This window comes from Mercenaria mercenaria, unplaced genomic scaffold (assembly GCF_021730395.1).
Source record: "Mercenaria mercenaria strain notata unplaced genomic scaffold, MADL_Memer_1 contig_3938, whole genome shotgun sequence".
NCBI classification, from domain to species: domain Eukaryota; kingdom Metazoa; phylum Mollusca; class Bivalvia; order Venerida; family Veneridae; genus Mercenaria; species Mercenaria mercenaria.
In genome coordinates this window covers 10,411-26,373 of record NW_026462126.1, presented here as the reverse complement: position 1 = coordinate 26,373, position 15,963 = coordinate 10,411, and the positions used below count along the sequence as shown (strand labels likewise).

At 34.4% G+C, this 15,963-nt stretch overlaps 1 protein-coding gene across 1 annotated transcript; it reads right to left on the bottom strand.

Moving 5' to 3' along the window:
* Window positions 1-2,858: 2,858 nt before the first annotated feature.
* LOC128553555 (uncharacterized) lies at window positions 2,859-4,353 on the bottom strand. The gene is made up of 2 exons (XM_053534737.1): window positions 3,618-4,353; window positions 2,859-3,492 (listed from the first exon to the last, which is right to left on the bottom strand). The coding sequence occupies exons 1-2, from the start codon at window positions 4,271-4,273 to the stop codon at window positions 2,859-2,861; spliced, it is 1,290 nt and encodes a 429-aa protein (XP_053390712.1). The 5' UTR covers window positions 4,274-4,353.
* Window positions 4,354-15,963: the final 11,610 nt, after the last annotated feature.

Below are 15,963 nucleotides of genomic sequence, written 5' to 3'. Positions count from 1 at the left end.
GAAGTCTTGTTGGTGAACCATAATGAACAATAAAATTGTTGTAGAAAGTCTCAGCAGTTGTCTTAGCAGTTTGAATTTTTGTGGGCACAGCCATGGCAAATTTAGTGAAATGGTCTGTGATTACTAAGACATTTGCTATGCCTCCTTTGGCTGGTTCAAGTGTCAAGAAATCTAAACAGACTAACTCAAGATGGTAGGTCGTGTTTACATTTATGAGTGGAGCTCTACTATGTACTGAGCTCTTTCTCCTCAAGCACCTGTCACATTTGGAAATCCATTGGTCTACGTCTACCGACATTCCAGGCCAATAAAATCTTTCTCGTAACAATCTCATTGTCCTTTCCTTACCTGGATGACCAACGTCATTATGCAGACCTCTTAATACTTGATCTCTGTAGCATTTTGGAAGTACCAGTTGCTCTATTATTTCCTGATTTTCATGTAATTTTCTAAATAAAATCCCTCTCTTCATTATGAAATTCTTGAATTGTATTTTCATGATGTTGTCTTCTTTACTAAAGTCCTGTACAGGCATTGCTTGATCGATTGTTGCTATTCTCCATCTATCTGTTAGGCTATCTTGTCTTTGTGCCCTCCTGATTTCTCTCATCTCTATCTGTGCGAGAGGCTGTCCAGGATCTTCTGTTGCATCTAGTATGTTTATGCTGAATGTTGGTAAAATTTCAATGACAGGCGGTGATATGGTATGACATATGGCATTAACTGTGCTTTTATCAATCTTTGTTGTTTCTGGTTCATTGATTAATCTGTCATGTGGATAGCGACTGAGTGCATCAGCATCAATATTATTTCGACCACTTCGGTAAGTGATATCGAACGAAAAGTTTCCCAATGCGGAAACCCATCGTTGCCCAGTCGCATCCAATTTAGCAGAAGTTAATATGTATGTCAATGGGTTGTTATCAGTTAAAACTGAAAAATGACAGTTCATGAGATAGTCAGAAAAATTTTCAGTAACAGCCCATTTAAGTGCAAGAAACTCCAATTTGAATGCGGAGTAATTCTGTTCAGATTTACTAAGTGAACGACTTGCATAAGAAATAGCACGCCTGTGACCATTCTGTTCTTGATAAAGTATTGCTCCCAATGCTTTGGTGCTAGCGTCCGTGTGAAGTTCGAAAGGAAGATCAAAGTTCGGATATGCTAATATAGGCGGGGATGACTAGATAACCTTCAGCTTGTCGAAAACATCCTGTTCTTCTTGTGTCCATTTCCATTCCTTCTGATTCCTCTTTGTGCCTCTTTTGGAAGTTATTGGTGGTAGCAGGTCATTTAACGGCCTAGTGATTTTGCTAAAATCTTTTATAAAACGTCTGTAGTATCCTGCGAAAGCAAGAAAGCTTCGAAGTTGGTATGGTTTAAAGGTGTAGGCCAGTTACGTATTCGTTCTATCTTAGATGGGTCAGTTTCAATGCCTTCACTGCTTACAACATGTCCTAGGAATGATACCTTTCTTTTGAAAAAAGGAACATTTTTCTGCTGTCAACTTAAGGTTGAATTCTTTTAATCTAGTAAATACCTTGTCAATGTTTTCTAAGTGTTCTTCAAAGGTTTTGTTGAATATTATTAAATCATCCAAGTATATAACACATATGTTCATATTTAGTTCTCCGAGACATTCTTCCATTAAGCGCTGATAGCTAGCTGGTGCGTTCGTAAGACCAAATGGGAGTTTATTAAATTCCCAGAAACCCAAAGCTCCTACTGTAAATCCTGTCCTTGGTTTATGTTCTTCTTCTATCTCCATCTGATGGTATCCAGATGTCATGTCTATGGTGCTAAAATATTGGGCACCATTTAAACAATCAAATACTTCCTCGATTCTTGGTAATGCGTAAGAGTCTCGTACCGTTTTTGAATTAAGAATTCTATAATCTATGCACATTCGAAGTTTGCCGTTTTTCTTTCGTACAAGAACAACCGGTGAAGCATACGGTGACTTTGATGGCCTGATTATATCACATGACAGTAACTGCTCTAAGTGTTGCCTTACTTCCTCCACCATATTTGGATGTATCCTTCTATGTCTCATCTTAAAGGGTATTTCATCTGTTAAGTCTATTCTGTGTTTTACTCTGTCACATTGCCCAATGTCTGTGTCACCTGTAGAAAATATGTCCTTATGTTTTAAAAGCAGTTGTTTTAACTGTTGTTTATGTTCTTTATCTAAAATGTTGTCCTCATCTAAATTAAGTTCATTTACTACTTGTTCTCTCTTTCTGTCCAAATCAATTTCTTCATGTCTTTTGATTACATCTTCTGTAAGATTCGCGGGCTGTAATTCCGCAAGTATGGATCTTGGTGAAATAGTAACCGTAGATGTGGTGATATTTGACAAGGTAACAATGAACTCACTGTTATTGTTGTTGTAATCATAATCAACAATGGCAGGTGTCACATCAATAAAAGATGGAATAGCAGTCTTCTGTTTCTTGGATAATAGCATTAGTCCTTTGATAATTCATTTTCTTATCAGCATATGCTCTAACATTTTTTGTCTCATTTGGTTTTAACAATATCTTATCTGGCATGGCGCTTCGAACTATGGCCAATCTATCTTTGTTCCTTTTTAAAGTTTTGTCTCTAACAACCATTGCTCTAAAACTAAGAAACCATGGCGTATGCAGTTTTGCTTTCTGTAGAAATTGTGAACCATATAAATCCTTACAGTCTTGAAGTAAAGTCTGCAGAATATTGGTTCCTAATATCACTGGAGTTTTGCTTGAATACTTAGTATCTGGTGACACCAAAAATATACACTGTTGGGGCTTAGCATTATCTAAACCAGTATCAATACTCAATTCTACCTCTATACAACCTAAATAAGGAAGCTGCTGTCAATCAGCACATTCAATATTCAATACACCAGTAAGGGGTTCTAACTCTACGTCAGACAAATGTTCTTTGTAAAATGACTCAGAGATCAAACTAACACATGATCCTGTATCTAGTAATGCAGAGACACCAATTTTATTTACACTTATGTTAACTTCATTAACATCACCTACTAATTTGGGATCTTTAGTACTGTCGGACGTGCACGGGTTCGATCCCGCATAGTTTGGGCAGTTATATTGGTAATGTCCCCTTTTATTACATCTGTAACAGGTTGGCGAAAATGTAGTGTTTGCTGTCGGTCTACTGGGTGTATAGTCACCTCTTCCACCTCTATTACCTCGATTGTTGTACCCTCTGTTGTTGTATCTTGTAAATCCTCTATTGCTTCCATTCCACCTTGTCCCTCGACTGTTATAAGGTCTGTACTGTGCACCCCTTTCTAAAAAAGTTTCTTCATTGTTGTTCTTCTGTTCTTCTAATTTATGTACTCTTTCATTTAATTTTTTCAATAAATCTTTGACCTCTGTCATATCATTCTTTTCTGGTTGTATCACTGCAGGTTTGCATGGTTTCTTCTTTTCATCACCTTCATCCTTCGTATCTGCCTCTATCTTTCTAATTTCTATCTTAAATCTGTCATAATCAAGAATGGTTTCATATTTGTAAGCAGCCTGATCTTTAATCTCCTTCCTTAAACCTTGATACAAAACTCCTTTTAAAATATTGCTATCTGTTTTATTTATTCCTTTCAGTAACACTGCTTTGTCAAATAATTTTCTAATCTGGACGCAAAACTGGTGACCGACTCTTGTTGTTGTTGTGTACAGTTATAAAATTTTCTCATAATCGATTCAGTTGTTTCGATGTTTCCGTATGTGCTGTCTAGTTTGTCCAAAATCTGGTGTATTGTCGCATCTATTCCTAGCCTTCTAATAATTTCAGCTACTTCGCCTTTCACTGACCTTCTTATCCCATGCAATATTTGTTCTTGTGTAAAAACGCCATCCGCCAACAATGCCTCCACTTCAAATTTAAAACATTCCCAAGTAACATCTCCTTTACCACTATCTCCCCCAAAAGTAGAAATCTTTGGAAAATGGTAAGATGCGGTTTTAATATATGTGTCATGCCCACTGGCTGTGGCTCCACCTGTAGCTCCCATCTCATGTGTCGGCTCTGTTGTACTAGTTTCAGTGGTAGTCTTTATGTCTACCTCAGTCCCCAATGTTTTTGACTTTAAAGTACCATATTTCTTCATAAAACTTATCAAATCCTCTGGTGTTTCTATTGTTGGTTTGACATGTAAGCTATGAAAGGCTTTCAATAACTTTTCATCTTCCTCAGATATGCCAGATATACCTGTAGCACCAGCTTCTTCCTTTATTTCAGAAGTACCGTCTTCCTTGGTTCCCATTATTAAAATATATGTTTTCAATTCTACTTCACTAAAGGTATGATGGTAAGTTTACTAATGTACTAATACAAACTAGACTAATACAAACACAAACACATTTAATAAAAATCTGTTAAATATATGTTGTAAAAATTTTTCATAAACCTTTGCACCAACCCTTTTTCACACCTAGATCACTAAGTGTATAAATATATATGCCACTTATGTTTTTAAATGGCACTAATGAGTTTAACTATCAGGTCACTGGTATAAAATCACTAAAGTGAAATACAAACACTTTTCTACACTTTATTCAGGGTTTAAATACTCCTGTATATCCTTATATGAGTCTCTTTAATAAATAAATATAGACCAACTTTGTATACCTGTCACTATAATATAACCATTTATATCGGTAGGTTATTTAATGATTCAAGTACAAATTACTATCTTAACACTCCTCCATCAACTATGTACTAATCATAGTCAGGTATATAGGTCACTTGAGCAATAGCTCTCTATAAATCCCTTTGCACACAACAGTCTAAAGTCTAAAATACTATAATGACTTTACTATAAAAATTTTAAGTGAACATCATGTTATTACACATGTGACACTATTGCACTGTGTGTCAATACACCAACTAGTCAAGGTCAATCCTTTATATAATTATATAATCTTTAATTGAATTAACTTTTCTCAAAAGTTACTTCACTATTGCACTAATTCAACTGCAATACTAATTTATTTATTGCATACAATGTTGCAAAGTGCACACATTTCACAAACAAAGTATTTGTTCAAATAGTTGTCACAACAAAAGGCTATTGACAATTCATAAAGATTTATTTGAACTGGGTCTGGGCTATGTACTCCACCCTCTCAATAAATGTTTAATTGCACAATGTTTCCATAGCAACCAATAAGTATAGAACAATTTATGCTCTTAAAATCAATGTTAAATAATGTACAGTACCATAGTACCACTACACAAGAATTTATTTTAATTTATTTCAAGTCTTCACTAAATTCTTCACACCTTTTCACTAAACTTCACACAAGTTATTCTAACTTATTTATTTACTTCACCTATCGTTTCACACAAATTCACTTAAATAATCTTCACGCAAGACTTCGCTAATGTTCTTGAACAAAAATTATTTAAATAGTCTTCACTAATTTATTCACACAAGTTCACTATTCACAAATGTCTTCACTACATCTAATATATTTAAGTATTTACTATATACTTCACTTACCTCTTCACATAATGTCACTTTTCACAAATGTCTTCACTGTATATAATTCTTCACTAAATCTCTTCACACAATGTCACTTTTCACTAATGTGTTTACAGTATCTAAGTCCTCACTAAATACCTCATATCAATAAATCAAACATAAATGTACCCCACGAATACAAGTTAAGATTCAAAAAATCTTAATTAAAAATCAAATAAATTATTTCAAAAAATTCAAAACGAACACCGAAGTTCAATTGCCTGAGTACAGTAATGAAATAATACTGGTAATTAAAGTTAAAATTGACAAAGTTCAATTGTAGTAAATAATTTTATCAAAATTGACAAAGTTCAATTGTAGTATTATTTTATGTATAATTTAATTTCAATTAAGTCAATTATGACTTAAATAAAGATTAAATGTCTAACACTGTCAGTTAAGTAACTCTGTTCTTAAAATATATGTTGACCTTCACTCAATGTAACCTTGAAAATATCTGTGTAATGACCTGACAATTGACAATGTATATTTCAACCAATATCTATTTAAATACACATTTACATCAGACCTGCAAATGATTAAATCAATAAACAAACACACAACAATACAATAATACTATCACTTCTTTATTCTTTATCCAATACCATATACTATACTTACCTTGTAGGAAAATCAATATCGCTCCAGGGTATTTCTCCAATATTTACTAATCTAATATGTTGTTACTATTTATAAACTACCTGTGTAGGTTTTACTAAAATTTCCAAATATGGAAAAATAGTAAAGTCACATGTCAGCTGTTCCCAAGGTCAATCAATGATTTCAATAAAGGTCAACCAATCAAATTGAGACACCTGATAACTGTAACCAATCAAAATTGCTTGTACTGAATGAACCTGGTAGAACAACTTCAAATCTATTCTGGGGTCAAATTGTGTATTGATCACCAAATCAAATCAAAACATTGCTGGACTCTGTATAAATTTGACAGAATCTGAACACAATGAACTTGGAAGAACCTCCAAATGTATTCAACAGATGAAAAATGAGGTCAATTTGTGTATTAATCAACAGTTCAAATCAAAACACAACTGAAAAATGTATTTGACGGTATCTAAACCATGTCAACTAATATTTAACGGACATGAAATATTCAAAATAGCAGCATATATGATTATGAAAATGGTTAGAATTGAGGTTTTATGTTGAAGAAGTATGATATGATGAAATTAGTGTAAGAAGTCCCTTTACCAAAAGTTAAGCAAGATATTTATCATGCAATTAATTTGTGAAAGTATCTTTCATACTACAAGCTTTTCATACTCACATATCTGTTGAACTGTGGAACCTTTATATAATACTGACCACTAGACCACTCACGATATAATGTCATTGTCTCTGTATATACTGTCTATTCCAACTTGTTTTAATGAAGTTATTCAACACAAGTTTATTTACGAAGTTACTGTTACTGAAACACTCCAGATTTGTAGTCACAGCACTACAGACATTCAGTCCTTGAATCTACGGTTGATGTAGGAAGAAATACTCTTTAGAAGTCTAATAAACTACAGTACTCAGTAGTGGTACTAATTGTTAAAATTTCACAGATAAAATTCTATATACTGCAGAAGTCCTGCACGAGTCCTGGCTCACAACTGCATGGAACCGATTCCATGTACACGTCTAAAATGAAAAAAACCCAGTTTGTTTGAATGAAACGTCTTTATGTTGATGAACTCTCCCCCACGACTTAAGAAAATACGGCTGTTTCTGTAATATCACGTTCTTTTGTATGAAAACGACTTTGTGTTGATGAACTCTCCCCCTCGACTTAAGAAAATACGATTGTTTCTGTAATATCCACCTGGCCAAAGTTTTTTTCCAGATGTTGAAGTTGACATCTTGAACTTGCCTCGACGTATTTCCAGTTGAAATGTGAATTAACTAGCAAGTATTGATGATATTATTGAAACTGTATCTGTAGTTGGGCGCCAAATGTAACTTGGGCATTTCTGACAAACCTTTTTGGCATTATTGTTTATTTGTTTATAAACTGTCTATAAAGATCTGTTTTGTAGAAACGACTAAACCGAGGGTAGGTTCACAGTTCCTTTAATAATACTTGCTAAGCTAATACATTGTAGAACACTTAAAAGGCCATAACGTACATCGTAGAATCAAAGTTAAACGTGTAGAATGATAATCACGTCCTGAAATACATATACGTAAGCCTCATAAATATACATGTATAATAATAAACACAATATGGCATATTCATTTAAACATCTTATTACATGCTTTAATCAATGGATCTAGTGGCCATTAATAAATTGCACTATAAATAGAACATATAAACAGAAAATAGAACAATACAATACGGTACACAATACAAAGTAAATAATACACATTATACATGAAACTTACCATTTATGGAATGAACGTCATGTCTACACTTTCACTCATTCTCTCTGACTGGTGCTGGTTACTTAGAAAAACAGCCAAGCAGCGGTTACCACATAATACCCAGGTTACTGCAAACAATGGTGAAACAGTGTAAAATATATGAATGCTCTGTGACAGTCATGAAAGTTACAGTTAATTAAAGAATAATGCTGCGATCTTGAACTTTAGCATTCTTACTCAAAATTCCAGATTTCTAAAGTAAAGCAAATGCATGTTTTACAAAATCAAATACATAATAATTTACTGCAAGCATAGACCATGCAATTGCAAAACAAATGCAAATGATACTAACCATAATTTATTCCAATAAGGACCTTAAAACTTAATTTAAAACAACGAGCACAAAACTTTGCAACCCCTTTCCATGTTTTCAACAAGCCTTCTGTGCAAAATAACTGAAAACGCCACCTATAGCGGGAATTATTCCAAGTAAGGTAACTCTAATGGATAAAAACAGAAATATTTGGTCAAAGGGAAGGAACTCTATTTAAACATGGTCAGAGACCACTAAATCATACAATATGAACAAGTAAGGTTAAAGATACCAAATTTTCAACCGGTTACACTATATCAAACTATTTTGGCAAAGGAATAATATTCTCTCAATAGTTGGACCCAGAACCGCAGCAGAGGCCGCCATTTCATACCTATATTTCAAAATTTTCCAAGAGGAGAGCCCCCTGAACCCCACTCCCATCCAGAGGGGAGTTACTCCTCCATTACCTAAAAATTTAGTCCTAAAAATGCACCAGGGCTCACCATGTCATACCTGTACTTCACAAATTACCGAGGACAGAGCCCCCCTGACCCCCTAAAATGAAAGGAGTAGTCAGTAAATGCCCCTGAGGCCACCATTTCATACATGTATTTCAAAAATTTCCAAGTGGGAGACGTCCGTGACCCCCTAACATTGCATAAGTTCCCGCTCCCGTTATTACCCTCTCTCGGCGCTATGTGCCTCGGCAGTGCCATTTTCGTTCTAAACTGGTGTCCCCCAGTCAAATATTTCATGATCCGGGTCTGTGACACCCCCCCCCCCCCCCAAATGCACCGGAGGCCACCATTTCATACCTGTGTTTAAAAACTGTTCAAGGGAGACCCTTGACCTTCCTATAACGAAGGCAGTAACCTCTCCATTACCTCAAAATGCACCAGATGCCACCATTTCATGCCTGCATTTCAAAAATTTTAAGGGGGAGACCCCCTGACCATCCTATAATTAGGAGAGTGCCCCACCAGTAAAAGCAGCAGAGGCTACCATTTCATACATGTATTTAAAAAAATCCAGTGGAGAGACCCCCGTGACCCCCCCCCCCCCCACACACACACACTTTATATGGACAGAGGCTCCCTCCAATACCTACCCGCTCTCAGATTATGATTAGTTGTCATAAAGTTGCCGTTTTAACGGGTCTTTTTGTAAATATTTTAATTATAATACGCTCTCACTCGAGTTCGAGGCATATTGAATATAAAATTTAAAAGATTTGAAAGACATTTGGACACAATAACCCTTGGTGAAAGACCTTCACATTGACCTATTTAAGGTTGACTCCCAGGTGACCTTGCCCTTTATGGGCAAACACTGTCGGGTGTTAACATCTGCCCCCATTAGGCAATGCTCTTCTTTAAATGTATATATAAAACATTCATTGACTTTGTGTACAATTTTAACGACCTCTGTTTCAGGTAACACAGTTAGTATATCAAGGTTTGGAAGGCAGAAGAGGCAAAGGCATTTCATGACTTTGTCATGTGAAATGTGAACTTTTTAATATACAAATGTAATAAAATTGAATTGAAACTGGCTGACTTATTACCTTTTAATGATTGTATGTGAAAAGGCAATAACCTTATATAAATTCATGGATGTCCATGAAAGCCCATCTACGGTTCATTTGATATGTAAAGCATCTCCCACTGTGGGGATTTTGACAAATTGCCATTGCTCTAGGGTGGGGATTTTGACTCCGCAAAATGAAAATGTCAAATTCCCCTGGGTCTGCCCGAGCCCTCCTCCCCCTCCCCACCTCTCCCCCCACCGGGGCAAAACATTGATAGGTGCATAAATCACTTTCAAACTGTTCGGTTACTTTGCTCATTTACTACTAAAACACTGCTGTGACTGTACATTAATATGGAGCTGTAATTTTAATCTGAAAGTTACTGAAATCTTAGCTGTTGAAAATCCCAACTTGTGAGGTTTAGTTAATATAAAAAATTTGGGGTTACCTGATAAAAGATGTATACTGGCAGCACTTATTACCCTGGTATTTAGAATTCAAATGAACATATATTGTAAAATAAGGCAGCAATTTTAGCTCGACTATCCCACTCACCACGGCGTCGGCATCACACCTTGGTTAAGTTTTTGATACCAGTCCTCATTTAGACGAAATCTTTTGACAAAAAGCTTTGAAACTTTCCACACCTGTGTACTATCACCATATACAGTACAAGGGTGCATCACTCTATCGACATCAATGATTTTGGCGAAATTATGGTCCCTTTAATTTTAAAATCTTGGTTAAGTTTTTCGTACCAGTTCATATTTTGTGTAAACTGTTTCATATATGGCTTTGAAACTTTTATCACTTGTTTGTTATAACAGTTTCTATCTGTAGACAGGAGTACATAACTCTGCCAACTAATTTGGCTAAATTATGGCCTTTCTGGACTTGGAAACTGGAGCAATTTTCGTTCAAGTCCATGTTTCGTCAAAACTATATGACGTGTGGCTTTGAAACTGTAAACACTTGTTTAGGATCATATTTTTCCATCTGTAGGCAAGAGTACATAACTCTGACCACTATTTTGGCTCAATTATGGCTCTTTTTGGACTTGGAAATTGGTTATGTTTTCGTACAAGTCAAAGTTTTGTCAAAACCAATTAACATGTGGCTTTGAAACTTTGAATACATGTTTATCAGCATGGTCCCCGTCAATAGGCAAGAGCACATAACTCTGTCAACTATTTCCGTTGAAACATTGCCCTTTCTGGACTGAGAAATAAATTAATTTTTTCGTACCAGTTCATAATTTTCCTGACCTAGTTGTCATAAGGCTTTGAAACTGTTTTCCATCATAGTCTACATAAATTATGTAGGTAACACTACATAACTAGGAGAACGACTTTAGCACAATTATGACCCTTTTTGACATAGAAATTAGTTAGGTTTCGCATACCATTCCATATTTTGTCTAAACTATTAAATACATGGCTTTGAAATTTTGAACATTTGCTTACCATCACGGTCACACATTGTCGTGCAGTGCAATACTTAACAAATCCACAAATACATGCGGAAAAATAATTAGGAATGGTTATACCGTCATCTTAGTCAATGTAAATGTGTAATTTACTTCATCATTACAGAACTACAAGAAAAGTATGTAATATTAAAGAAACGTATGTTCAATGAGCATAAGCAAATACCTAAAATAACGAGATAGTTTAGGTGAGGTGTTTCAATTTAACTCAATGGAGCTCGGCAATCGACATGTCATTTTGTGCAACGGGCAGCCACGAAATAGCACATGGCTGGACATTTTCAACAGAACTAGACAGGCTAGTTAATGTAACGTCATGAACTACTTTCGCAACTACTCTGTGACATATGGTTTTGTACTACGGCGAAGGGGCCTTTACTGCGTCGGTACAGTCGGCTGCATGTGTTTCTCGTCCTACTGTTTCACAAACTAGCGGGGGATGGGGATGGGGAAGAAAATATAAATAAGAACTGTCCTACAATTTTTTAGCAGGTGAAAATCGTTGATCTTAATAAATGCCAGTTAAATTAGAAACTTTGGCTATTGGTCTACAAGAGAACGTGACTATAAAGCTATGAATATTAAAATAAACAAATGACTTTAACTTCTAAATATATATGTGACAGAATGTAACTTGATATCGACACGATATCATTCTTAATTATATTAGCCTTCCGTCGTCAGTCTCTGGTGGCTTCCGTACAATCGAAATCGGCTATTTCCGTGGTTTGGGCCGGGCCGGGTTTTATAAATACAACCGTAACCGCAAAAAGCCTTTTCGCTCCTGCATTCCGAGTAGATACTGACATCTTATTAATGTTTCTACTAGATAAATTAAATGCGCCAAATGGAATAAAAAAATAAAAACAAACAATTCGGTTATATCCATGACCTGTCATTCAATTACAAATCGATGAATTTCTTAAAGAAATATTTAAGTTAAGTAGTATTGTACATTATGATTGACATTAAGGTCATTTCCTCATATTTTTGTAAATACTATGTCAGGATTTGACGAAAATACGTGTTATCGCTTTGTGTGTATTAAAACCTATGCTAAGTGGCAGAGGCCTGTTTCTAGTAAGATTTTATTTTACTACAACAGGTAGATTTACTGTAAAGGCATTTATATTCAAATGGTTATTAATAATAATTACAGAATGAAGGACTCCTGCGTACGAGTAATTACTGTGTAAAATAAACTAATGCTTGAAATTCCATGTAGATGGCCGGGTCTAAAATCTTACCTGAGATACCGGAACTAATATAAAATGGTAATGGTCATCCATCCATCCAGATTTAGCTCAAATTTGTGGAAAAAGTGCATGGTTACAAATATGGTCGCACGCTTTATAAATATACATATGTTTTAGGCCAGTCATTTGTAGATAATAAGGTACTGGTCGCACAAGGATTGTATTTTGGACCATTTTTATCTCAAAATTTAGTGTCTTGAAACTGGTGTTTCACTCTTTTTTTATCACAGAAACAACAGAATCCGTTCGGCAGGCTAAAAATGTCACATGTTGAAGCGCAACAACAAAATTTATTTCTTTATACGATATGATAAACAATTGTTGCGCTATAGCATAAAACGGAAGAAAGTTGTATTTAGTCTCTATCTTGGAATAATTATTGGTTATTAGATTTGTATAAGAATTGAGAAAATACGCTGGAAATATGCTTCGGATATTCGGCGACGTTATTCCGAGAAATATGGAGTGCCCATTTCTAGATGCAGCACAAATATTTTGCTACATTCACAAAAGTATATCATTTCTATATGAATGGTACAAATTCCTATTTATAGGAACTTTTAAACGCACTGGCATACATGAAACTGGTGTCACAAATGACGTCGCAGGCCCTATATGATATTTATTTGGACGTCAACATTATATTAGAAAAATATTGACGTTTCAGATTTCATTGGAACTCATATTAATTCATAGATAGGTATCAAATAACAGACCGTATTTTATGGCTCACCCGTCAGTAGAATTATATTAGATTTAAATGCAGTTCAAAAATGCTTCGAAAAGAAGTATTTTATTTATTTTAAAATGACCACAGTCATTCAAAATTGGGAAAAAAGTCCCATCTTTTAAGCTGGATATATTTCCAATGTTTAAAGCTGGAAAAAAAATCCAACTTTTAAAGCTGGAAAATTTTCAAACGTTAAAAGCTGGAAAAAAATCCAACTCCTAAAATTGGAAAAAATCCAACTGGATTTAGCTTTTCCTTTAAACCATTTTAAACTGACTAAAACATAGTTATTCACTATTTATGTTTAAGGGTGTTTATTGATCCTGTTTATAAGTGTTTACAATAAATCTGATTTTTTTCTGAAAATATCCAATCGGTCATATATCGCCGATTTTTGTTTATTTACCATAGTATGGATCTCAAACCCAGACAAAAAGACAGTAAAACACAAAAGTAACACAAATATGCCTTTAAATTTGTTATAAAAAAAATGAAAAAATTCAGCCCGCCAAAATATTGGAAAAATCCAATTGGAAAAACCTTTTTAATCATCCTTTTTTCTACATAAGAAAATTGATAATAATTAGTTGTTATCATTATGTGGTCTATAATGTTCGCAGACACCGCGTTAAAACTTTATTGAAGGTTGAATAAAAGAGTAACATATATCACACATGCCTTGTTGAATTCATCAATTATTTAGAAAATTTTCCAGAAACATAACTAATGTTACTTATTTTGTACTATAATAATACAATATGCTTCTTAATTTGTCAGACAGTGTTACATTTTTCCGTAACACACTTTAAAATACGTTACCACTACCATTGCTTTTTAAAAAGATATTTAAGAAGAAATTGAAGCCCAAATTGTCACATACTGATTTATTTACACTGTTAGTGGTAAGTTTTTAGAAGGGTTTCTTCTGTTATTTCAGAAATTGCCTAAATATATATTGCAACATCCATGTAAATACAATGTATAATTTTAGATGGATTTCATAAAACAAAATAATATCCATCTGTGCGTTCATAATATTATGATCATACAACTGATGTGTGCAGTCGTCCTGTGAGTAAAAAGCAATTTTTATTAAAATATTTTTTTCTTTTATTTTAGAAATAGTGGCAAAATTATTGACGATTCAATAATGATATTGTGTCTGAAGTCAATAGACTTACACCTGTATGTATAAGACACCGACCGAGTACGAAGTCTTTCTCTGTAGGAAAGACCTACGCACGGGCTTCTTGTGAACACCGAGTCATAAGTCATCATCGTCATCATCATCATAACAATTATTTCTTAAATCATCCTTCATCATCATTTTTAAATTATTTTCATTATCATCATCTTTATCATCGACGTCATACTAGTATATCTTTTATTCGTAGAAGTTATGGCGTGATAAGTGTTCTCGTAATTCAGTATATATAGGTGTAGGAAGTGGTAGTAGTATACATGTAAGGCCGGGAATGTATGTTTCCCCATCAAATATTACCTAAAAGGCTAATGCAGGATAATAATCACCTGCCTAACAAAAACAGTACTTCAACATCTGTAGACAATTTGAAACCTCAGAAAAGTAAGGATTAGTTTCATTTTTGTAGTTTTTTTCGTGTCTCTGCCAGAAGTTTGTCATTTATGGCTGAACTGATCTTACGCGCCGAGTGTAAATTCCAGGCCCGTAGTTCAAAGATCAATATCAGATGTGTACGTCAAAGGTTATGAGGTCCTGAAAATGTATGCACATAGTGTGTTCATGCTCTAATAACAGCGTTTTCATTCTTTTTTCGTAAAATGCTTGTCTACATGTCCGAGCAAAAAGGCAGAAAGCTTGTCCGGAACCGAGTTACCTTTATAATTAAACTCTGTGTTGCTTAGTACATTTGTATTAAATTTTTCAACTGTATTCAATTGAAAATATTGTTATGAGTGGAATATACTGGAAAATGGTGAATTTTAAAACTTTATGTCTGCCTCAGTGATAAAGCGTTTATTCTTATTTTTCACTTATTATTTTGATTTCACATACATATTTATTCCTCTCATCTTTTACGGCTTTATGTGGAAATTATGATATTTTTCTAATTTTAATCATGCATACATGTTAGAAGAAATGTTAATAAAATCATGTACGTTTTTCTTTAAAAATCCGATATTTTTTACCAGTTACACTTTTATAAGGTAATCATGATCAGTCATTATTAAATCACCATAAAAATCATGTTATTGAAACATATTTATGCGTTTAATAGATGCTTTTTGCATCACCGTTTTACTTTTCACCTGCTCAGGTCTGGTTCAGAACAGCTAGACCTCTGCACGAGAATTCTTTTGTTCAAACAGGTCTTTCAGAAAAATATAGACCTCTGTAGATATCCGACTTACATACCGTCATTCCTTCTCAAAATTCCTTCGGCGGTTATGATTCTGACGAAATTTTATCATAGGCATTAGATCTTTATAATGATATGAAGACAGAAAGATTTTCCTGACATAGAATGCATACAGGTACTCAGTATGAAATTCATGTTACTTTTAGAAAATTATGTACAAATATGTTGATTTCTAAATACAGTGTGTACATACCACGTGGTTTGTGACGTCATTTTCGGGTATTACGGCAAGAAAATTTATAAACAAATCCGTCGATTCAGAACTTAAAAACACCGTAAGTATTTCAATTTTTCACCGATTTGAATAATTCTTTTACGAGGCTGAAGCCAAGACAGTGGGCTATAAAC